The sequence below is a fragment of the Corvus moneduloides genome, chromosome 2 (genome assembly GCF_009650955.1).
Source record: "Corvus moneduloides isolate bCorMon1 chromosome 2, bCorMon1.pri, whole genome shotgun sequence".
Lineage (NCBI taxonomy): Eukaryota > Metazoa > Chordata > Aves > Passeriformes > Corvidae > Corvus > Corvus moneduloides.
The window spans coordinates 39,610,300-39,633,479 of NC_045477.1; the positions used below are offsets into that span (position 1 = coordinate 39,610,300).

The 23,180-nt window shown below is 41.3% G+C and overlaps 1 protein-coding gene and 1 long non-coding RNA gene across 5 annotated transcripts; one reads left to right on the top strand and one right to left on the bottom strand.

Moving 5' to 3' along the window:
* The first annotated feature begins 1,278 nt into the window (after positions 1-1,278).
* On the top strand, positions 1,279-4,458 carry LOC116439549. Its single transcript, XR_004238191.1, has 2 exons — positions 1,279-1,506; positions 2,610-4,458. It is a non-coding gene; the product is annotated as an uncharacterized LOC116439549 (long non-coding RNA).
* On the bottom strand, positions 4,346-21,018 carry CCDC82 (coiled-coil domain containing 82). Of its 4 annotated transcripts, none has more exons than XM_032099216.1 (8): positions 20,815-21,018; positions 20,053-20,611; positions 19,362-19,596; positions 18,102-18,194; positions 16,171-16,295; positions 15,411-15,581; positions 8,995-9,180; positions 4,346-8,440 (listed from the first exon to the last, which is right to left on the bottom strand). In XM_032099216.1, the coding sequence occupies exons 1-8, from the start codon at positions 20,934-20,936 to the stop codon at positions 8,375-8,377; spliced, it is 1,557 nt and encodes a 518-aa protein (XP_031955107.1). In that variant the 5' UTR covers positions 20,937-21,018; the 3' UTR covers positions 4,346-8,374. The 4 variants fall into 4 exon arrangements, with proteins under 4 accessions (XP_031955107.1, XP_031955111.1, XP_031955110.1 ...); XM_032099220.1 differs by having other exon boundaries at positions 8,315-8,440; positions 20,882-20,964; XM_032099219.1 differs by having other exon boundaries at positions 8,315-8,440; positions 20,792-20,907.
* Between the last annotated feature and the right edge of the window lie 2,162 nt (positions 21,019-23,180).

The window sequence follows — 23,180 nt, forward strand, 5'->3', positions numbered from 1 at the left end:
GCGGTGACGGCCCCGCGGGGGGTTGACAGATCGGGGGGCGGGAGGGGGTCGCTAGGGCTGCGCCAGCATCGGCCGGCGGGAGGGGTGGGGGTCGGGGCCGGGCAGCCCCGGCCGAGGGGCGCCCGGTGAGGGGGCACGGGGGGGCTCAGCCGAAGGAGGAGAATGGGAAAAAAAAAATCAAATAAAGCGAGCCGCTGCCTTCAAAATGAATCCCTGGGCGAAGGAGCTCTCCCTCGGGAATGAGTGAGACTTGGCAGGTTTATTGGGTTTATTTTATTTCGGGGGAGCGGGGGGTGTTATTCCTTGAAGTGGAAATTTAAGGCATTGCCGTGGTCGGCGGCGCGGAGAAACCCCCGGCGGACCGAAAATCTTGTAGGGTAGCTGGAGTGGGTTTGTTGGGGTTTCTCTCTCTCTCTTTTTTTTTTTTTTTTCCCTTTAAGTCTTTAGTAAATGTGCAAATAAAGAGCCGGGGAAGGAGGAGAAAGAGGAGGAGGGTCGGGTTAGTTCAGTCTTTGTGCTTTTTCGTTTCTCTCGCCCGCTCGTTGCTGGCCACTCTTCGGCGTGCGACTGTGTCCTGCTGGCTGCCGCTAAACTGTAGTTCCTCTAAAAATCAGAGAGACAGATCCCCCGGTCCGGAACAATGTCAGTCAGTGGACTTCCAGACCACGCTTCGCCTTCACTTAATTCAGCCACTGGATAAATCCGTATTGCTTTCAGTGCTCATCTCCCCCCTTAGTATTAAGCAGCAAGCTACGGACCCAGGCAAAGAACTCCTCTCGCGTACTTTCCCTTTTACTCCCAGATACTGAACAGTTTCAAGTACAGTTTCAAGAATAGCACGGAGGAGGGGGGAGAAGGGGAAGAGGGAAAAAAACCCCCAAGCAACCCAGCCCCTCTTCAGACAGTAATTACAAACGGAGAGTTGCACTTACAAACTTCCAGCATTTTGCCCCCAGAACAGTCCAGCAGCCACTTTTTCTTTGTGTTTTTGCATATTCCATGCCCGCGCCGGCGGGCGGGTGTTTGCCGGTGGGCTGTCGGCGCTGCCGGTGCCGGAGCTGCCCGCGGCCCCTCCGTGCGGCGCGGCGCGGCGCGGAGCGGAGCGGGGGCGGGAGGCGGGTGTCACCGACAGAGAGCGCGGCCGGGGACGCGGCGCCCGAGAGGCCGGGGCGAGGCGCGGAGCCTCCCAGCGGCCGCCGAGGGGAGTCAGGCCGCTGCCGCTCCCCGGGAGGTATGTGCATGGGAGGAAGCCAAGGAAATCCCCGCTCCCCTCCTCGCCCTGTACCTGGGTGCCGGGCCGGGCGCGGAGCAGCTGCCGAGGAGCGCAGCCTCCCGCGCTCTCCCTCCTCCCCCGGCGGCGAGACCTTCAGGCGAGTACGAGGGAGTTCTCAAATAAATCACGGCGCTGCGCTCCTCTACCAGCTGGATTTCTCTGGAACAGACGGCATAAAAACAAGCAGTGCGTTCTAGGGCGCTCACATGCACGGGACGAGTGCAGGACACGAGGTCAGGCTCGGGATGTGGGAGCTCCGCGCGCTGACAGGAGCGTCTTGGGTGTCAGGGGCAAGTCACGTAGCGCCTGCACTGTGGTTCCTCCCCGGGAAAGCCGCAGGCTTAGTGCTTCTCTCGCCCGGCTCCTCTATTTAGAGCAGGGCAATTAGAGACTGCGAGATCTGGCCTCTGGAACTGGCCTTGCTGCAACTGGCAGCCGTCAGGTTCTGCGTGTTGTTGTAGGTGAGCTGTAAAGGAGGATGCAGAAATAGCTGGGAGCTCGCCGGCTTTATTAAAGCAATATGCTGTTGTACTACTGTGGCTGCATTAGCCAAATTCCCAAATACCTCTGGGAATAAAAATGGCCCCCAAGTACGCAGAGACACATCCCTGATGGAAAACCTCTAAGGCCTTTGGGGACTGTACAGCCCTGAGTATATGGATGCATTATCTCTTTCTGTTCTGCAATGGGGCCAGTCAGAAAAATACACAAATTTCATCACAGCATACTGAGAGCATTAAGCTGAGGATGAGGAGGAGCTGATAATTAACCCTCTCAGGTGGTTTTATCCTCTTCCAAGGTCACACAAATAAATACTTCGAATGCCAGTGATGAAGTGACACATTCCTGGAAAATCCCCCAGAATATAAAAGATATGGAGCATTAGACTTATGGGAAATATAAAAGCCCCCACTTTCATGACCCCCATCTCCTTCATGCGGCAACAAACATGAGGGTTTGTTGCAACATGTGCATTTCCAGGTTCTGGCTTGGTGAGCACCAGCCAGAACCTCCAGCACGTTCAGACCCATGTTTGTCTCAGCAAATGCTTTGAAACTTTGCTGAGGGATAAGGGCTCGGGGAGAGGGTTTGGGGTTGTGCTGCTTTCAGAGGAAGGCATTATTGCTAGCAGGAAAAAGAGATTTTTTTGTTGTTGTTGTTTAACCTTGAACAACTGAGGAAGAGTGGGTTATTATTTGATACGTAACAGTAGCTTGCATCTGTTGAGAACAATAGGTTGGCACAGCTGGAAAATAAAATGAAATTATAATGTTTGTAAAATAGTAGACAATGTTACCTTTGCTTCAGGCCTTAGGCTTTTATTTGTTCTTTACAGCTCAGATGTCATTGCTGTTTAAGGGGGTCAGTCACAGAACACACGTGCAACAGTAACACACAAATCTCATGGAGAATAAGCAAGAGAGTTTTAAATGACGGCTTGGCTGGGGTTTTCAAAGTGGCTGTGGGAATATGAAATCCATGATGCTGCTCCGGAAGCTACCGAGACAGCTGGAGGAATTCTCTCTCTCTCTCGCCGTCTTACAAGATTTTGTAGAACTGAGTGATCCTTTCAAACAAAGATTTTTTTTAATTTTAACTTGAGACGTTTAAGATTCGCTTTTTGCCAAGCAGCATCTCGAGAGTTCGGTTTGTGGTTTGATCTCTCCCTTTCGAGGCGAGAGGCAGCCGGCTGCGGAGCTGCGGTGCGAGCCCCGCTCGCTCAATCCGCAGCAAATGCTGCCCCTGGTGTTGCCGAGTACAAAATACCCCACAGCCATCCCTCGGCTTTCCAAGTTTTGTTCAGAAGATCCTGGCGAATGTCACCAACCCCTGGATACTGCCATCAGTTTTGGACTGGTTGGTTGTCAATTTTCTTAAAAGCAAATGGTTCTTAACACGTTGTAACATCCCTTGTGATTAGTGGCATTCTAGTAAACACACTCAGGATAAAGCAACTAACATAACACATCCTGAACAATTAATTACTTTTTTCCTTCTGTTGGCACTGATTTGTGACCTTTTTACCTGACGTTGTAATCTCACATGAACTGTCATGCTTGAACATTTTTTCTGTGTGAATTCTCTACCGCTGTCGAAGCTCTGGGTTTCCCAAACCAGCAGCCCCCTCCAGATCAGCAAAGCACTTACTTGTGCTGCGTTCACAGCCAGGAATTCTCACCATAGACATCCCATCGTGCTAATAACTTTCCAAAAATGGAACAAAAAGACTGTGCTGAACCTGTGCCGCCTAAAATCTTGAGTGCACGCTTCAATCTCGGCACATGCCTTGTTCATCTGTGTTTAGAAATCACGTATCAAATTGCTTCTAAGTTATATTAACTCCACTGGAACGGCATATGCTTAATATCAATCCTGCGGAGGACTTTCCAAACTCGGAGCTTTGAATTTTCAGCTATTTCCATTATTTGCTTTTCAGTAAGGGTTCTTTGCCGTTTTTATTTCCTGGGGTACTCCCAGCTAGGCAGGCTCATGTATGATGCTGCTCACCTGGCAAATTGTTTAACTTTGAAGTAGAGTCTGACTGCACCTGAGTCAGTTTTCTCATCCTTAAATTTTGGCCACAAGGTGCATGTAATTGCTGCTCTGTTTAAGCTGTAAAGTAAGCAATCTTGAACAGAGCATTTCTGGATTTTTTTAAACTAAGACTAATTAATACAAGGAAACTGTGTTTACATCTTATTTAATAAACAATAGGGGAAGAAACCCCGAACAACCCCATGTCATCACTTACTGCCTAGACAATTACCAAAATTCACATCAACTATTCAGGGAAGTGGAGCCACTGGTATAATCCGGTTCTTTTAACATAATTTCACATATTTCTCATATTATTCCTTGGCTGGTAGATCATACTTTATTACATTCTTTTGCCTAATCTCTAAATTCAGATTAGAAATAGATTTGAGAAATTCTTCTCAAAGCAGAATCAGAGAGGCAACTTTTTAAAGTCTACTTTGTGCGTGCTGGATATTTCTCTTGGAATGGTATTGTATTTACAAGTGTTTGTGTAGCACACATGCACACTAGCCCACTCTGTTTATCCAGACAGACTTAAAAAAGGATAAAACTAGAAGTCTTTATTTATCCAAATAAATGTACACTAGAGGAGTTAAGCATGGGAATTGCCTGTAATTGCCTGCTGAAGTGCTAAAAATAGCTGTTTGGAAACAGGAGAAGCCTTCACTGTTGAAAAAGTGACAGTAACAGCTATCTACTATTAGCAAACAACTTTCTTTCCAAAAACTGAAGGACACGGGGAGAAAAATCGTTTCTTTTCATACTTCACTGCAAGATGTGGACAGAATATAGAGCAAAAAGTACCTCCTGTCCCACAAGTACATTGTGTTAGTAAGCCAGATCCTGTGCATAAATACCTTGTGTGAACTTCATCATTATCACCGTCTCCAGTTACAGAACTTAAACTAGAGCAGATTATCAAAACATTACAGGAACTAAAGTAATTCCCAAGTATGATCATTAATCACCCGTGCAAAGTCTAATCGCATACTGAGCTCTCTTCATTGTTCCATTAAGACAGGTACTTCGTCTTAATTAGAGCTACTGCTTCAAAACTTAACACTAAAACCAATTTAAAATATCCTACTGGAACAAACATTTTATTCTCTCACCTCCTAACTTCACTCAACTTCTTTGATCTGGAAAAAAAGGCACGAAAGACTAGTCAGATTTCTAACGACTCCCATCGTTAGATATTTGCACTTTTTTTTTCTTCTAGAAGTACTTTTACTGATTATTTCTATATATAGAAAGTCTGAGGGGTAAGTCTTCTTTGTGCTTCATGCTGTACTAGCATTTGCAGACAGACCTGGAAAATTTGATCTAAATTTTTACATATTTACTCTTCTAAACCATTTTTTAACTTCCTGTGGTGAAGACAAATGTAAATGTGATGTAATGACACTTCACATTTGCTGTCTTGTAGAAACACATCAGGTAGAACAACAGCCACAAAAAATATTATCACTTCCTCCCATCTCAGTGAGGGGAATATCAGAGTTTAAGAGACACAATACACACAAAAACATCACATCAGCTGCCAAATCAAATAGCTGCTTCTTACTGAAACAGAAATCAGTGATGTCAATTTAAGGCATTTTCTTAGTCCCACTGGTAATACCACAGACAAGATTAGTAAACCTACGGAAGCATCTTCTACCAGGAAATTCCATCAGGATACTTTTGTATCCCTGTTAGCAACAGAAAAAACAATGATCTGGAAAAATAATGCCTGCAGGAACAAGAAGTAGATAGCACACGCTTTTTAGGTCTATGAAGAGGAGGTGAGAAACAAGGTCTGTGATATCAAAAAATGAGTAAAACTAATCATTCAACAATGTGACCGTTTCAATTTTCAATCAAACTGCATGCATTATTGAAATATTACTTGTAATCAGCAAGCCAGAATTTCACAAACTTATTCTTTACTTTGGTAGTGAACAGTTTAAATGCAGCAAAATGAGAGATCAACCATTCATTTTGACAACAAAATTTTTAAGCAACAATCATAGTCTTGAGACTTTTCAGAAAATTTGTATGGTAGCAAAAACTAGGACCAGTCAGGAAGGCTCTAAGGGGCCATACTCCATTACATAGTACAGAACTAATTTCAGAATCGTTTTCCTTTGTGAGAATAAAGTTACACCAAATGTATGTTATGTTCTAGAGAAGCAAACCAACCCATAGAGATTTTGTTAACAGAAAGAAGTGAGGTATCAAGGAGGATTATTTTAACTAAAAGGGATAAATTCAAGATGGATTCCTGAGTACTTTTAAGTTGATGGGTGTGTTCCCACCAATATTCTCATAACAGAGATGAGGGAGGAAAAGAAATAGAGAAGAAAACCTTCAGCTTTGGTAACCAGGGAGATAGATACCAGACATATAAACCTCAGAATTTTATGTGTCCAAATCTTCAATATAAGTTTTCTTGACAGAAAAGTCTCAATATGTTTACAGGGAAGTTTCATCTTGGTTTTGTATATCTTGTATCTGTATGTGGTACAAAGGAGTACTGATGCTACTAACTCACCCTAATAGCATTTGAAACATTGCTGGATTTCAAGTCCTTAAAAAAGTAAAAGCAGTTCATTTCTTGCAATGAATGTGGGAAAAGGGGTAGTGAATGATAAATCTAAGGTACAGTCTCTATGTAAAAAAGCCAGCAGATGTTCATTGTTAAGCAATACACCTGGCAGCAGCTGCCTACCCAATGAGCATATCTGTTCCCAGTAAAGTGGCAAAATGAATGTGGGGATTTCTTATGGACAAATCTTTGAGAAATCAAGTTTCATTAGTTTTGCTGCTGACAGAGTAACCTGTTAAAAGGGTTCAGAGTGTTAACAGTATCTTTTACTAAGTTGATCAGCCACAAAAGACTAATAGAGTATGTGCATACAGCAAGATGTAGGAACAGTTCCTAATGGGATTCAAAACCCTGTGCCCTGCACTTTTATCTTAGGCTATATCTGATTCTTTTTATATGCAGCCCAAAATACAGGGACAGAAACACTGAAAAAATTGGGTTGGAAGGGACAGGATCATAATGGCCAGGGATATCTTCCAGTAGACCAGAGTTTCTCAGAGCCCAAGCCTGACCTAACCTTAACACCCTTCCAGGGATGGGGCATCCTCACCTTCTCTGGGCAACCTGTGCTAGTGCCTCACCAACCTCACAGTAAAGAATTTCTTCCCTATGTCAATCTATACCTACCTTATTTGAGTTTAAAACTTGTTGGCCTGTCACCACAGGCCTTGGTAGAAAGTCCCTCTCCATCTTCCTTGTAGGCCCCCTTTAATTACTTAAAGGCTGAAATAAGGTCTCCAGAGCCTTCCCTTCTCCAGACTGAACAACTCCAACTCCCTCAGCCTATCTACAGCCAGCCCTCTGATCAATTTAGTGACCCTCCTCTGGACTTGCTCCAGCAGATCCAGTCTTTCCTGTCCCAGGACCCTAGAGCTGGATGCAGCACTCCAGGTACGGTTTCATAAGAGCAGAGGGGCAGAATCACCTCCTTCAACTTGCTGGCCACACTGCTTTGGATGCAGCCCAGGACACTGTTGGCTTTCTGGGCTGCAAGTGCACATTTACAGTTCATGTCCAATTTTCCAGAATGGACAGTACCATACTTAACCCTTCTTAAATCCATGAAAATCTACTCTTGATTTGGGTTTCATGAAATTCTCGTAAGCTATGCATCCCGTTTCTGACTAACTCCTACTTTCTGTTAAGTTACACTGGAAGAATTCTTGCTTATCTTGCATGGGCATATTAATCCATTCTCTTAGGACTGCAGTTACTCCAAGTTGCTGCCATTATGTTTGCACAATGTAACTTGATGTTTAAAATCTCAGTAAATTGCCCCAGCTGCTTATCAGAGACAGCAATGTGGGCCCATGTGCTCATTTAGATGGCTAAGCCAGACTCAGTCTGTATGACGCCTATACTGTGACTCATCACCTACTTTCTCAAGAGAGGAATGACTACTGTGCTGCAAATGTAGTCAGGACTGCAGAATATTTCCTCTGTTGCCTTGCAACTGTCTATACTGATTCCTCAAAGGAGAAATAGATCTTTGCATTTGGGTCCTGTTTGTTGTAACTATCATTCTAACTGACTGGACTTACTTGCACATAATGAGCAATAAGGAAGGTAAGATGCAAGTCCTAAGTTGTTGTGTAACAAAGCCTTTCCTTTCCAAATTCACCCTCTTCAAAAGATCTCAGCATCTCCTACGTTTCCTACAATGCAGCTCAATACAAATAGGTGGAAGTTTTATTTCACAAGTAAATAGATAATGAACTGATACTTCCAACAGTAGGAAACTAAAGTGATTAATGCAGTAAAACTGGAAGGACTGATTTGGTAAAACTTTGGGTTTATATTGATAACAGATGAGAAAAAAAAGATACAGCACATTATCAAACAGTAGTTTAAAGGCATATGAATTTAGATGCAACAGCCTACATAGAAATCTCAAAGTCCAGGCAGAGATAAAGTGCATGCAGATGAAGTAGGCCATTCACATTTTTAAGATGTCTTTCAAAGAGCTATATGACCTCTTAATCAATTTTCTCTTCTTGAAAATTGTCTGCATCTTCCATGTAATCTTCAAGATCATTGTATCTCTGTGAATGAAACAAAATTTGTATAATTTATCAATATTCAATAACTGTATTATGTACAGACTGCTTTTTCTTGTTCAACACATGACCAAGCATGTCAATAACAATTTAGAAGCTATATCTAAAAGCATACTACATGCAATTGTACTACAAACTGTCTTAAAATAGTTCATGAAGTGGTTCTGAATAATTCAAAGTACTTCAGTGTAAACAGGATCCTAAAATATTATTGCTGTGCCTCATGTACATCTTTCCCATCTTTCTAAGTTACAGCTCAAGTTTGTTGTGTTGCTGCTTTCAAATGGAACAGGGGCCTGCCCACCACAGCCCAGAGATCATGCAGCTGTCAAAAAGCTTCATGTCAAAAGCTGATGCAAACTCTGTGTGAGCACAGCAGCACAGCACTGTTTGAAATGCTGGGTCAGCAGAAATGGGGGAATGGTTGAGCTGAGTTGTGTTACTGATAGCTGGTAATTCAGAACTGATCCATTAAATCAGACATTTTATCTGAACTTTTATCTGCTTGGAAAAGGATACAGGAAATAACCAAGTCATACCTTCTGAATCCACCCACTCTCTTCTAAGTGGCTGAAAAGCCGCTCTACTGTGTCTTTGACTGGTTCATCCTCAACACCATCCAGTTCAGCAACAGAGCTGCAACCCATGTACAACTTGTACTTGAAGTGCTTCAAGTTGTGATAAACTCTTGTACGATTTGCACACACCACGCCAACCTTCAAAACCTAGGCCAGAACGAACAAATCATTCTCTCTGACAAACCATGGTTATCTTTACAATACACAGAATTGGTGAGCTAATCTAGTAAGATTTAACCAGTCAGTCCAGGAAATTTTTTTGAATAATGAAATAAACAGAATGACACTACGTGCATAAAATTAGCACACACCCATGTAGTTTTCACAGCTACAGCACAAGGATTTTTGAGAAAGCAGGCAGACAGCAAGTCCAAGCAATGGCAGCTTATCAGTGCAGTCTTCTTGCAAACAGAGTCTTGTTTGTAATTGATTGTACCTTTCCTATCTCATTGTGGAACTTTGTTACAAAATCACTAACACTTTAGACAACCATCATATTGTGAAAGCAGAGGAAGAGGAATCATTTGTTTATTTTTGCTTACTATCTAAGTACTTCCTAGGTAGATAAAATACCAATTTTAACATTTTGTAGACTGAAAAATATTCAATATTTCTTCAAGAAAGATATATAAACACATATAGACATATGCTTCAAAGCATCTACTTAATAAATGGAGAGGTTGAATTTCAAAAAAATAAAGTCTGAACTTGAAGTTTCACACAATACAAATGTTAATCTGCAACTGTCTGGAAGGAATAGCTAAACCATAATGCTGCAGAAAATAAAGCCTCTGCATCTCCCAGTTATTACCAGTTTTACTTCCACGATTTCCAGGCAGAAAAGATGGAACTGTCTTACTTCACAGTTTTCTTTACAACAGTATTTATAGACAAACAAATGGTAAATGTGCCTGTTACTACATGATCAGAGCATGGATTAGAATAGATCTGTTATAATCTATCAGCACTACCATGAAAATACTGAGTAATATATTGGTTAGAAGAACCTTTGGCTATCCTAAGTGTTCACTAAGAGTATGTGACATTGGAGGTGCAAGGAGGGAACAAGACTCAACTTTCACCTGTGTTTAAGCACATCCTGCATTTCACAAGGGTATGTTTTGCTCCACGTCTACCAGAACAGTACTTCCAATAGATACAATGGCAAGTCAGAAGAAGATTCTATCCTCTGTAAATGACCCACAGGCGCACTGATTGCTACTCCAACCCATGGAGACAAAGCCTATCAGGTAAGAAATCTACCTGGCTGGCTTTTGGAAGTCAGGTTTTCTAAAAAGCAACATAATTAATACACATGTAAAGTAACTGATTTAGTTTTTCTGAAAAAAACCCCTCATCAACTTATCCTCCAAGAACAGCATTGTTTTGGACTGATGACTTGTCACACCTTTGCATATCAAGTATGTAAATGGCTGAAGTTCTCTGCATTGGTAATGCAAGCTGCAACTGTATTGCTGTTTTAGATTACACACACACACACACACACACACACACACATATATATGTATAAGAATCAACCAAATTTTAAGTTGCAAAATTATTTCTTCTGAGCCACAACAGTGCTACCTTTTATTTCTAATAATCTGAATACTCTCAAATTACAATAAAGTTAAGTTTTAATTAATGCTTACAACCCACATTTTCAGGGAGCTTTTCTGAATGCATGACCAAATGTTTGCATCTGTGAGCAGTTCCCTACAGCGGCCGGGTTGGGGTCTGTGGCTCAGACCCAGGAAGCCGTGACGGATCCAGAGAGAGCGCCCCACAAGGGACAGTCTTCCAGAGGTCTGCGGCGTTCCCTCAGCTGCCGGGGATGCCTCTGCAGAAAGGCTGCCTGTCTCAGCAGGCTGTCAGCCCTTTAGTGATTCAGCAAGAGTGATTTCAGCTCTTGTTCTGCGAGGCAAACCCCAGGCTGGACCGGGAGGAGAGACGGGAGGCTCGTAGAGCAGTTCCACATGAGGCAGCCCTATTAGCCTGCACCCCGCGAAGGGGAGGCCAGGGACGAGCTCTCAGAACTCAAAGGGGGAGAAGGGTAGACCTTATAGGGGTACAAGGGTGGGTGTGAGAGGGTAGAAGCCAATGGGTTACAAGGAATCTACGTAGGGTCTCCCAGAGGATCATGGTTCTTGTTTTCTCTCACCCTCACCGAAGAGAGCTGCCTTCTCCAAGGGGATTCTGCTGGGAGGTTGTGCCATCTCCTTATCAGCAGGCCTCCCTCCAGGGCAGGGGCTGGGCATACCCCACAGTTCCCCAAAACACCTGACCTACTTGTGCAATATGGCACTAGCTCTTATCTGCTGACAATAACAGAAAAATGTACTTATAAAGATTAAACAAAATTTATACATATTAGTTATGTATTTTCTTAACTATATGAATATATCTCAATTCCTTAAATATATTAACCAGCAGCTCAGTGGATATCACCAGGCATAATATCAGTTAAGTCAAAAGAGACACACTTACTTAAAAGAACTTTTGATCTGACCTACAGTAAACGGTTATTAAATGAAATGTTAAAACATTTTGAGATAAAAAATGCCTATATTTTAATTCTCTACTGATCATGTGCATGTTGTACCTATACACAGCTCCATTTTCTAGTATACCCAAAACTGAAAAACTAAGGCTTGTGTTTGGTGGTGCAGGTGCTTCTGAAGTGCAAGACCTACCAACCAATGCTGAGCCTTGATTAATTCACATTTCCAAAAGCACCATTTCAAATACTGCAGCAATGAAGAACTGAGCTTCAATGTTTCATAGAGCATTGCACAACTTTTCAAGTATCCCAAGCAATCCCAAGCAATGAGGTGTGGCATTTGGAACATTATGTGATATAAAATAAGAGATACCATCTTGCATCAAACTGATGGCCCATTTTTTCCCCCTGTGACAACAGCTAGCAGGAGACATTTAGGAAGTTAGTATAAGATCCAGCACAAACATTAGAATGATCAGAAGATTACCACACATTTTCTGGCAGTCAAGAGTTTGTCTGTCTCATCCCAACTATCATGTTCCACAGTGTGAAAGAACCTTCCCTAAGAACCTGTCTAATCCATTTTGGGACCCAATGCTACTTTTCCCTTCCAAAATATCCTGTGGCAGCGAGTGTCATAGCTTATTTATGCGCAAGGTAGAGAAATGCCAAAGGCAAATAGCTAAATACCGTATAAATGTAACTATGTATTGTGTTTTTAAGCAAGAAAGATAGTCTAAAAATACAATGCTATTTCAGAATGCAGCTTTGGAAAGAATCTCAGTACTGTACTTACTCTAATTTTTTCCCCTCACAGTTCTCAGTCCCTCTGTGTTAATGCTTAACTTATCTACTCAAACTGGCCCTATCAGCCAAAGTTGTGTTAAATCACTTTGTATGGAATGTAGCAGCATGGTTGGACAATAGCACAACACGTAGTGACTGAATCCATGTCCTCTAAGCATGTTTATAAACAGAACACCATGACTGAGAGTAGGAAACAGTTTATAATCCAGGTTACATAAGGAGCAAGGGAGTGTGGGGGACACCTATCTCTAAACCTTGCAATTCTCCCTGACCGTGGGGAAATGAGAATTGGCACCTACACAGTGAACAATCACTGCAAGCCTAAGCAAAACTGGAACAGCTGTTTCTCCTCTCTTTCTACTGGCAAAGCAGAATACTTCAGAGATGAGAGAAAAGGAAAGTTTTATGCAGAAGAAGGAGGTTGAAGGTCTGGTTTTGTTCTCTTCACATCTACTTTTCTCATGTATTTTCAAACAAATCTATAGAAAGTAGTCCAACTATGTGTTTCCGTTCAATTTCGTCTGTCAGTGCTGAACTGCCTTCTCTATCAGTCAATTAAGTTTGTGAAATTGCAGTTTTATGTAGCTCTGTGAGCCTCTTTTTCTTTTATATATTTTTTTCTAAATTGGCAGGACAAGTTGATCAATGCATTGCCAGCAGAGCTTTAAAGACAACTTGAGAATAGTACTTTTAGCAGTCTAAACTGCAGGTCACTACAAGAACACAAATGTTGCATTACAAGACACTATCAAAAATGACTGGAAAGTGCTCTATTACTCTCTCTCCCAAGTCTGTTTAACAGCCACTGAGCTATACTGATCAGGCACATAGCAGACATGTCCCCAGATGCTGGTGTACACAGGGTAAAAAAAGCTCCCATTCTGTACTGCTAAACTGAAGGGGACAAAATTGAACTAGCAAGTGAGTTCGATATTCTATAGAATACTTCAAGTTTTTTCCAAAGTGAAAAATAAACAATACTTTATGCAGGACAACATTTGGTCAGCAGTGAGGGAATTGCTACTGTTATTTCCACAGTTAAGTTGGAAGTTAAGTAAAGATTAAACTCTGCTAGTTCACTAATTATTTCTGGTTGGGTAAGGCACACACTTCCCATGAAAAATGGAGTATTTTTAAATCAGTCATCTGTACGTAAGGAAGAATGACTGTACGACAGACTGCAGCATCAGTGCTGGGATGATTGCAGAGGACTTAACTGTTTTCCTGTAATAAACAGGATTAAAAGGGGAAAAGCATTGCTGGAAAAGCCTAGCTTTCTTGACTATCATGCACATACATACTTTTCAAAACAGAGTATCAGCAACTGCTGCTTAGAAGGGTCTGTAACATAAGAAAAACTCTGGCACGGATTTTTAAGCTCCTGCATTACATGGATGTATGTATATTACATGTATGTATGATAACAAAATGATAATCATAGCGACACCTCTCAAATCTGTAAGCTAAAGAATTTGCAAACCTCCAAGCAATACAGGCTTGAGGTTCAGTAAGGTATACGCCCTGTTTGACAAGAGCTTCGCTTTATTTTTACTTAAGAAATCCTATTACACCTCATTACCAAATACACTGAAAAAACTCCTTGTTCTGAAACTTTTTTTTATTTTCAACAAATACTGTGAGGCACTTCAGCTGTATTCAAAAATTCTTTTACACTCACAAATAAAGTACCATCTGTGTCTCCTGAAAGGGAAGAAAGGCAGAACTTGGATCTCAGCTTGGTAAATAACTGCAGCAATATTTTAGTCTTGACAAATCATGTGCTTTGAATTTATCATAAGAAGTCATGAATTGCATTACTGAAGGTCATATGCATACCTAATCATAACAATTATGTGTAGCTGTAAATTTGAAGGGAAGATCTGTAAATATTAGAAACACCCAGGTTTTTAAGACTCAAGGTTTTCAAAAGGCTCAGCTGTGAAATAAAATTATATTAGGCTATTATTAATTATTTTAGGTGACTGCTCAAGTCACCTAAAATGACTGCCTAATGGAACGTTATGTAACAACATGAAAGATGCCTTTTACTCAAAAAAAATATAATTTAATCCAAAATGTTTTAGAAGGGACAACTGAGGGAGAAACAGATGCAAGACTACTTAAATGGAAGTGTTCTCTAGTTTGGACAAGTAGTTCTGATAATGCAGTAATGGGGAAAAGGCTGTAACAAAATGCATTGATGTAGGTAGGAACAAGTCTTCTTGAAAAGAGATCAGCAACTTCAAGTGTCAATGCATCTGAGGTGCCAAGATACTTTGTCCTGAGTGAATAGCTACGTGGCAAATAGCAGATGTGGGAAAAAACATGAAGAACGAAGCAGTAAATTCTGACTAGGTTGCACTTGGACTGTTAGGATGACCATTGCACTGTTTCACTCAGTGTTTGAACCTAAAGCAAACAAGAGCTGTTGGAGTGCACGTGGACCCTCCAAGTGCTACAGGCAGAGCAGGCACAGAATTAGCAAACCTAGCAACCCAATGCAGAACAAACTTTACTTGCAACAAAATAGAAAACACAATCATTCAATGGTGATGATTGTCCATCATACAGAAGTTACTTTTACAAAGTTTCTGAGAGCTAATCAAAGCAAGATTCCTGCTGGGAAAGTCTTAAGGGCGCTATAGGCACACAAAGGTAAAGGGCTTTTTCACTAAGGGGTAACAGCACACGGGTCATTGTGATGCAAGCAAAACCAAAGGTCATAGAAAAACATTTGACTTCTTTTCTTGATAAAAGTTGGATTTATTTGAGGATAATTTTCATTACCTGTTTCCCAACATATAAGAAAGTGGGAAGGGGAGAGGCAGGCAGAGGGGAATGCCTCCATTCATGTTTTCAAGTTTTATAGGAACTTCCCTCATAATTATGAAGCTAAATCCAAGTCTATACTCCTCCAAATCATTCCTTGTATTTAAAAATTAATAGGGCTTAGACATGGAAAAACAATAGCCTAACACTTGCATCTAGAATTATAGACTAGATGTGTTGATAAGTGATTTTCTGTAATACTACATAAAGCTTAAAAATCAGAGCGCTGGTTTGAAATTACCTGTTTATCATCTGACATGAAGTCATCCACTTCCAAAGTTTTACTATTATAAAGCCTTCCAGAGAGCAACACATTGAACTTACAACACCGCTTCATTTCACAGGCCTGACAAGACATATTTTTTGTATCTTTTAAGCTTATGCGAACATCTGGGTAACAATCCACACGCTCCTGAAAAACAGATTCCAAATAACATTAAAGAATCTCTGTCAACTGAACAGTGCCTCCAACAGGCTGCTGAGTACTCTGTACTCACACACAATTAGTCCAAGAGAAATGAAAGAGATTCAAATCTCCATTATTACAGTGATTATTAGATCATCACACCTATCACACTAATACCCTTCTAGTAATATACATACAGTGACTAATTACTCTATACTGACTTAATTTTTTGTAGTAGTAATAGTAGTAGAAGGTTCACAATGAACATACTGTTTACCGTTTTGTGGGAGGAGGGAAAATTTTTGTTATAACATTTAGCAAGTGACAAAAAATTCCTGAAAAGTCATCTGCTGAAGTTAGCAGGAGACACATTCAGGTAGCTGAGAACAGATTCTGTTCTGCTAGGTGAATGTTTCTCTGGTTATAAACACATAAAATATTTCTGATATTTATATAAGCATCAAAACAAATTATACAAGTTAAAGAACAATAGTTTCTATTAAAAAGTATATATAATTATAGCGATTGTTGCACCTTTACAGAGACTTACAGCATTAAAATTATTTGGAGGCCATTTAAAGTGGAATCTACATACCTTGTATCGATCTTTCCAGCGACTTCTACAGATTAAGTTCTCAAGACGTGGCTGAATGAAGCGATCGTCCAAATAATGAAGTGAGAGCAGCATATCCTGTGCATATTTCTTCTGTCTTGTTCCATCTGTTCAGTGAGAATCATTACTAATTTGCTGAGCACCCTATGTTGTACAAGTTTCTTTAGAAAAAAATTTCAAGAACATTATGCTTCTTCATACTAAGAACTATGAATGATTTTACTAAACTATTATTCAATACATTTGTTACTGTTATCCATAAAAGTGATCCATGCAATCCATGCATCTTGATAAAGGGATCTATTTTATCATTTTAAAAGTGGTACATAAATAAACTCTACAATCAAGTCAAAAGCTCTCATCCCAAATCGAGATCCATTCATTCAGTTCCATTTAAAATAATGGAAAAGGAGGAAGCATGTGGGGGAATGTCTTGCTTTTTGACCAATCTGTTTAATTTGTTCATAATGTAAAACGGAAGTGGTTGGAATCCATGAAAACAAACTCCTCTGAGCTACTTCACAGCAGAAATTTTGACAACTCTCTTTGTCACTTATAAAAGAGCACAGAGAAACTGACCTTTACTTCAGCAGCACTGGTCAGATGCGTTGAGTTAGACAGCATAAGTACTTCCAAATACTTACTCAAGCAAAATAAATAAAAAAGCCCAAGCATGTGTAAAACTACCACTATTTCACTACTGTTTCCCAAATACATACTGGACTCCAGGAATTAAACAGGTCTTCCCTAGATGCAGGGAAATGCACACTGTCCTGGAACTTCAGTCTGTACAGATATAAAACTTAGTTCAGCTACCTTCCCATGTCTTCTAGCAAAGCTGTTATCCAAAAAAAAAGCAGAGCTGAGAAGGACCACTGGCTATCTACCTTTCTACATAAAAGTAGTTGTCATTATAGCCACCATAATTGCAATTAACTGTTTGTCCATATTCACTTTACACACACATCTGCAATATGAGATTGAAGAGGCTGTGCTAGACCACAAAACAAAATCCCTCCCAATAAAAAGCAAGTGTGAACTCCAATACTATAGTAGCTGCTCTTGAATCAAAACTAATGAAGAGATTCACTTCCATTAACTCGGAACAATCCGTTCTACGTTATAAAAATACAATTTTGTAATGCTAGGCTATGTTCATACAAGGTTCACGTACAACCTCCAGCTCACCCGCAGAGCTCATTTACCTCCAGCAACTTGGCAGTAAGTTGTTACATCTTATAGAGCAGATGCCATTTGAAATAGAAGGAAGCTATTACATCAATCTGACAGTGTTTACTTATTACTTTCCATAAGCTTGTTTTTACTTGTTGAAACAAACCAAACCAAACACCTGAAAGAACTAGCAGTGGTAGAAGAAAGACATTTTCAGCTCTAAGTGTATACAGCCTTTATTCTGAGGTCTGTGGGGTACTTCAGCTTCTCCATTCCCTCTCAGTTAGATGACACCAAAACCTCCACTCTTTGGCACTTTACTGACTCCTTCCACAATCTGACACTGAGTCCTCTCCTTAATTCCTGAGAAAAAAGCTGTGAAGCACAAGAGACTTTAACAAACCAGCTGACCTTGCAATGTTTTCATTGAGATACCTGCTTCGAAACAAATTTGGTTTTCATGCTGGAAAGGTTACTACTGATTAGTAATGCAGAAACACATTCCTACATCTCAAGAAGGCATTTTAAGCCTTCTGTGCTTAAGATTTAAGTCTACACATTTTTCCAAGACTACTGTATCATTTTCAGATAAGAGTCCCCTCTGCACTCCCCCATCAAAGTTAGATAGCAGGAAAACCACAGATTTCAGGACCCTAATCAGGAGAAACACCTTTCCCTAGAATAAATGGCTTTGTACAACTTTGAATGAATTATTACATTATTTAATGCAATTTACTTACCATATAATGAGCTCAGAAAAGTGTCATCAATTGCATTTATGAGGAAAGCCTTTACTATTCTTTTGAAGTGTACATAATGATCACAGTGAGATACTGGGAAGAAAGCAATACAACCAAAATTTACCAAAAGAAGGGGGGGAAAAAAAAAGTAAGCCATTTTAGAAGTCCTGTAAGAATTCTTTTTCTCCAATATTGTAAATTTAAAATTTTAAAGTTATTTAAATATAGAATTAGAAATAATTTCAATGTACAACATCCACACTCATAGGATTTTGCCTTTAAATTGTGCTTCTCATCCCAATGATCCTACAGAATTTCAGCACCCTAAAGACACGTGCTTAAAGCAAGAAGAGTCCACAGTAAGAGCTACAAACACTAAGAGAAATGAATAATTTGTTCTATGAACAGCAGAAAATAAGGTAAATCAGAGAAGGCCAGGCTTATGTTGTGGTCATGGGTTTTTTGCTTGCATTTTGTTTGTTTTGTTCATTTTTTTTCTTTCTTTCTAATACAGTTCTGCTGAGGTCTTCACTGGGCAAAAAATACCACAAATGCTTGTGACTACCTACACTAGCACTGACTGTGCAGTCATACATACCTGCTTCTGAACAACAAAATATGGAATAACTCGCATAAAGTTCTGTTTCAAATCTCTCTGCTCAATCCAGAAACTGGTTTTTGTAAAAGAACAACTTGAAGAGTTTTCTTGCTCTATGTAATTTGGCCGAGATTGGCCAATGAAGTCAGAAACCCCTCCAGACTTCTGGTCCCAAGTCTTACCACCACAGAACAAAAATACATTAAAAAACCCCCAAAAAACCAACCGAATAAAAAAATCCAAAAAACAAAATCCCAAGCCGCAAACTCATGGCAAGAACAGAATTTGGACAGATTAACATAGCTGCTTTTAGCATAAACCACAAGATCGTAGGATGGAGGATGATGCTTTCAGGTCTCCACAGGAATGAATGCATCATAGGCAGCCTACTTCATCCTAAATCAGACCAACTTTAAAAAAATTTGTGCAATAAGGTTGCCCTTCCTCGCCCCCAGCTTACACCCTCTCTTTAGTTAGATACCAAAAGACTGTAAAAGTTTACTGTGGAAATCAGAATGCTTTCACAATAAATTGAAGCCTTTTAGGTATATGCTTTTAACTATCATATCCTATTCCTTAGCATTTGTATTCAGCCTGTGAATTTTTATTACAGTACTATGAACAAGTTATACATAAAGAATTATCACTAATTCTGATCTTACACTGTGGGATGTACTGTGCCAGCAGCTCACTGTTTGATGGATTTGGCTGCTTTTGATGTGGCTGATTTTCACTCTTCACATGCTCTGTGTTGTCATTATCATCGTCATCGTCGTCTTCCTCTTCCTCTACTATAAAATCTTTCATGCTGCCACTGTCAGTTTCACTACCTTCTGATGGTGTGGGGGGCAACTGACAGAGCAGGTCCTCTTCCATTTCTGCTTCACTATTAGAATCCTAATTAAATTTTTTAAAAGTACTTCAAACACAAGAATTTTCAGCATTTGCCCAGACAAAATACACACCAGCTAAGATTTTTGACCATCTAATAACACCATTTGTTCAATTAACAAGAAAGCATGCATTTCCAAAAAATACATCATTCTGTACTAGATGACAATTACTTTCAGCTTTAAATTAGCTATTTCCATGTACCTCTCTTCAGTCAACTTCTAAGAATTAAGCTAACATGAAATCTCCAAGATACTTCAGCAGGTATTCTGCTTCCTGATAAAAATAATTTGATAGATTTTCAGAAGTCAATCTTGTTATCTAGTTAATGTGACTATTAAAATATTACAGAACTACTCATGTCATGCATTCCAACCCAAAAACCCCCACTGATTTGCATCGCTTAACTCTTCCTCACATTAAATATTTTCTCCAATTAAATTTTAAAGATAAAACCCAGACCTCACAATTTGCACTGCTGCAGGATCTCCGAGCTGCGCTTTGTCTTGCAAGTTCTTTCAATTTTGCAAGCACTTGCTGTTTCCTATTAGTAGAAACATTCTCTGTAGGGCATGTTTTATCAGGCTGCTGTTTTTCAGAACTCTCATCGTCATCTATTATACAGCGGCGTTTGGCAGAAACCTTTCTAACAAGTATGTCACTGTCCTCACTTTCATCGCTGTCATACATGACAGAGGTGCTCGGCCTCTTACGCTTCCCAGGCACAACGCACTCATCGTCACCATCTTCTGTTACTTCCCCACTGTGGCCTTTCTCCTCCTGGTCTGAAAGGCTGATCTCCACAGCCGTTTGGTCTTTTTCATCTGTTTCACTTTCTGATGTGGTAGACTCTTCCACCTCCTCAGAGGTGGCTGAGGATTCGTCATTGCTGTCCAGCAGTATGAGCTCCCTTCTAGTGCGTCTCCAATCGACTCGGGATTTGGATGACGGCAGCTCTGTCTCTGCTGTCTTACTTCTTGTTTCGTATCTTTTGACAGCTGGTTTCATCCCCATCGGAAGGCTGCAGCAACACACCAAAATATAAACCGGTAGAACAAAGCACTTATTACACCGTGCCATTCAAAGGGGAAAAAAAAAAAGAATACATGAGCATACGTATTTTGCTCCACACGCTTATGATTTAGCAGTACCGTTAAGAGACAGAGGCGGAAACCAGCACCAAACAAAACTCAGCACGCACAGTAACTTCTCGAGAGGCTACACCTTACTCCAGACACGCAGAAGCGCCCGCGCCCAGCGTGGTTGAACTCAAGGAATGAGGCACCGCTACCGCTCCCACCACCGCCTCCCGGCACCGCGCGGCTCCAGGGCCGTTGTGGGCCCATTCGGTTCCGTTCCGTTCCGTTCCGTGCCGGGACACGCCGCTTCCCGCCCCACTGTCACTGTCACTGTCACCGTCACCGCCCGCCGCTTCCCGCCGCTTCCCGCCGCGCCGCCTCAGCCGCCGAGCGCGGCCTCCCGCCCCCCCACGGCCCCGCGCGTTCCGATTGGTCGCCGTGCCTGTCACTCATCCCGCCGCAATGTTTACGGAAGTGCTGTCACGGCGCGGTGGGGGTCGGGAGGAGGGTTATGTTTGAGTTGGTGCGCAGTGGGTGGTTAATGGTGGCAGGTTCGAGTCCCGCCTCGGCGCTCTCCGGCGCCTCACTCGGAGGTTTCGGGCAGGGCAGTCGTGTGGTAGTTTAGTTCTTTGTGCCCGTCCTAGGTGCATTCCCGAAAAAAGTCTGCGTGGGCTTGTGGGGTACGGCACCTCCTCAGAGGGCTGGCAGGGCTCACCACTGGTCTGAGGCGCCCCCCCCGTAGCAGCTTCCACAGCAGCCCTGGGAGCAAACCCCGGGCTTGTGAGGCGTGGCTGGCGGAGCTGGGGGTGTTTAACCTGGAGAAAAGGAGGCTCGGGGGGGCCTTATCGTTCTCGACAACTGCCTGAAAGGAGGGCGCAGCAAGGACAGGACGAGAGGAAATGGCCTCGAGTTGCGGCAGGGGAGGTTTAGGTCGTACATCAGGAAAAAATTTCTTCCCTGAAAGGATAGTCAAGCACTGGAACAGGCTGCTCAGGGAAGTCCTGGAGTTATCGTCCCTGGAAACATTCAGAAGCCGTGTGGATATAGCACCTGAGGATAGGTTTTAGCGGTGAACACAGTGTTGGTGCTGGGCCGGGGGTGGGGCTTGATGACCTCAGAGGTCTTTCCAGCCTTAACGATTCTATGGCTCTGTGAATAATGAGCTTCTGCTGGTTTTCTGCATAAAGCGTCTTTGAATAGGATGCTGGATTCTGTTCAGAGCTAATAAACTTACAGATAGATGCATTTTAATAACAAGATTCATGTCTTAAATTTTCTCTGCTTTGCTTGGTCTGTGGCAGAAAGCTGTGTTACCTTGGAACTCATTCTGCTGACATATTTTTGTACTGCTTTAACAAGATCTTGTAATTGCTTGCATATATTTCTTTAAAAATAGCTGCTAACAAAACCACAAGGAGAGGAAATCCTGGAAAGGAAAGACAGTTATTTCTCCTCTTATTTACATAATGAATTTGATATGGTGAAGAAGTGTGCACAGGTGGGTTGAATTCCCACCAAAATGTTTATATTGAAAGGATTATAATGGTTATAATTAAAGGATTATGTTGCATTAAGTGATTTATAGTCCTGGGCTGACATTTCTTTTAATTACTTTAAGTTTAAAGTCAGTACGTGAATTTTCACATAAATAAACGGATCAGAGTTTGTTCATGATTTATCATTTCCTCCAAAGTGTGGTGGAACTTAACATTTCAGAGTGCTGCTCTGTCCCTGGTCGCCATGGCATTTCTTGCTTCCAACGTCGCCACCTTGTGACAAAAGGCATGAAGGAATCCTGGTAGTTTTACTCCTGTAGTACGGCAGACGGAAATAACGTAATTACAGTGAAAATATTGCACGTAACTGAAGTAAATATATAGTAAATACTTTTTTCCCCCTACTTTAATGACATGAAGAGTTTCAGTTATGAACACTGGCTTCTGAAGGACAGCAAAAAATTTTTACTATTCACAGTGCTTATATCCTGATTCTTCTGATGATTTTTTCAGGTGAGCCCCAGTCCCAGGGAAATCTACAGCATGTGGTCATGTCCGTCCTTAGATTTTAGTAGCAGATTTCAGTCAAGAGACAGAAGTTTCCAAAACAGACCAATTTTCCTCAAAACTCGTCTCTAAATATCTTAATATGTTCTGTACACACTAAGCAAACTCATTTGTCTCATAAAAAATAAATGCAGTTGATTTCCTTGTGTACCATAGCATTCTTCCTGAGCTTGTGCAGTTACTATGCCGTGTGATGGTGACAGCATCTCCCCAGTACAGAGTTTTATATTTTACTGGGGTATTCCAGTCCCATATGGTTTTAGATAACAGAGAAATTATTATTTTGAAACCTTTATTTTAAGTTGTAGCCCCTTCTATTGCTGGCTGCTTTAGCCCCTGAGTAGTTGCTCTGCTGCTTTCCAACTGGTCTGTTAGTTGTCTGGCTGCTGCTGTGCTCACACTGCAGTTTCTCTGGAGCTTTAGCTCTTCTGGGGTTCAGTGGTGTACA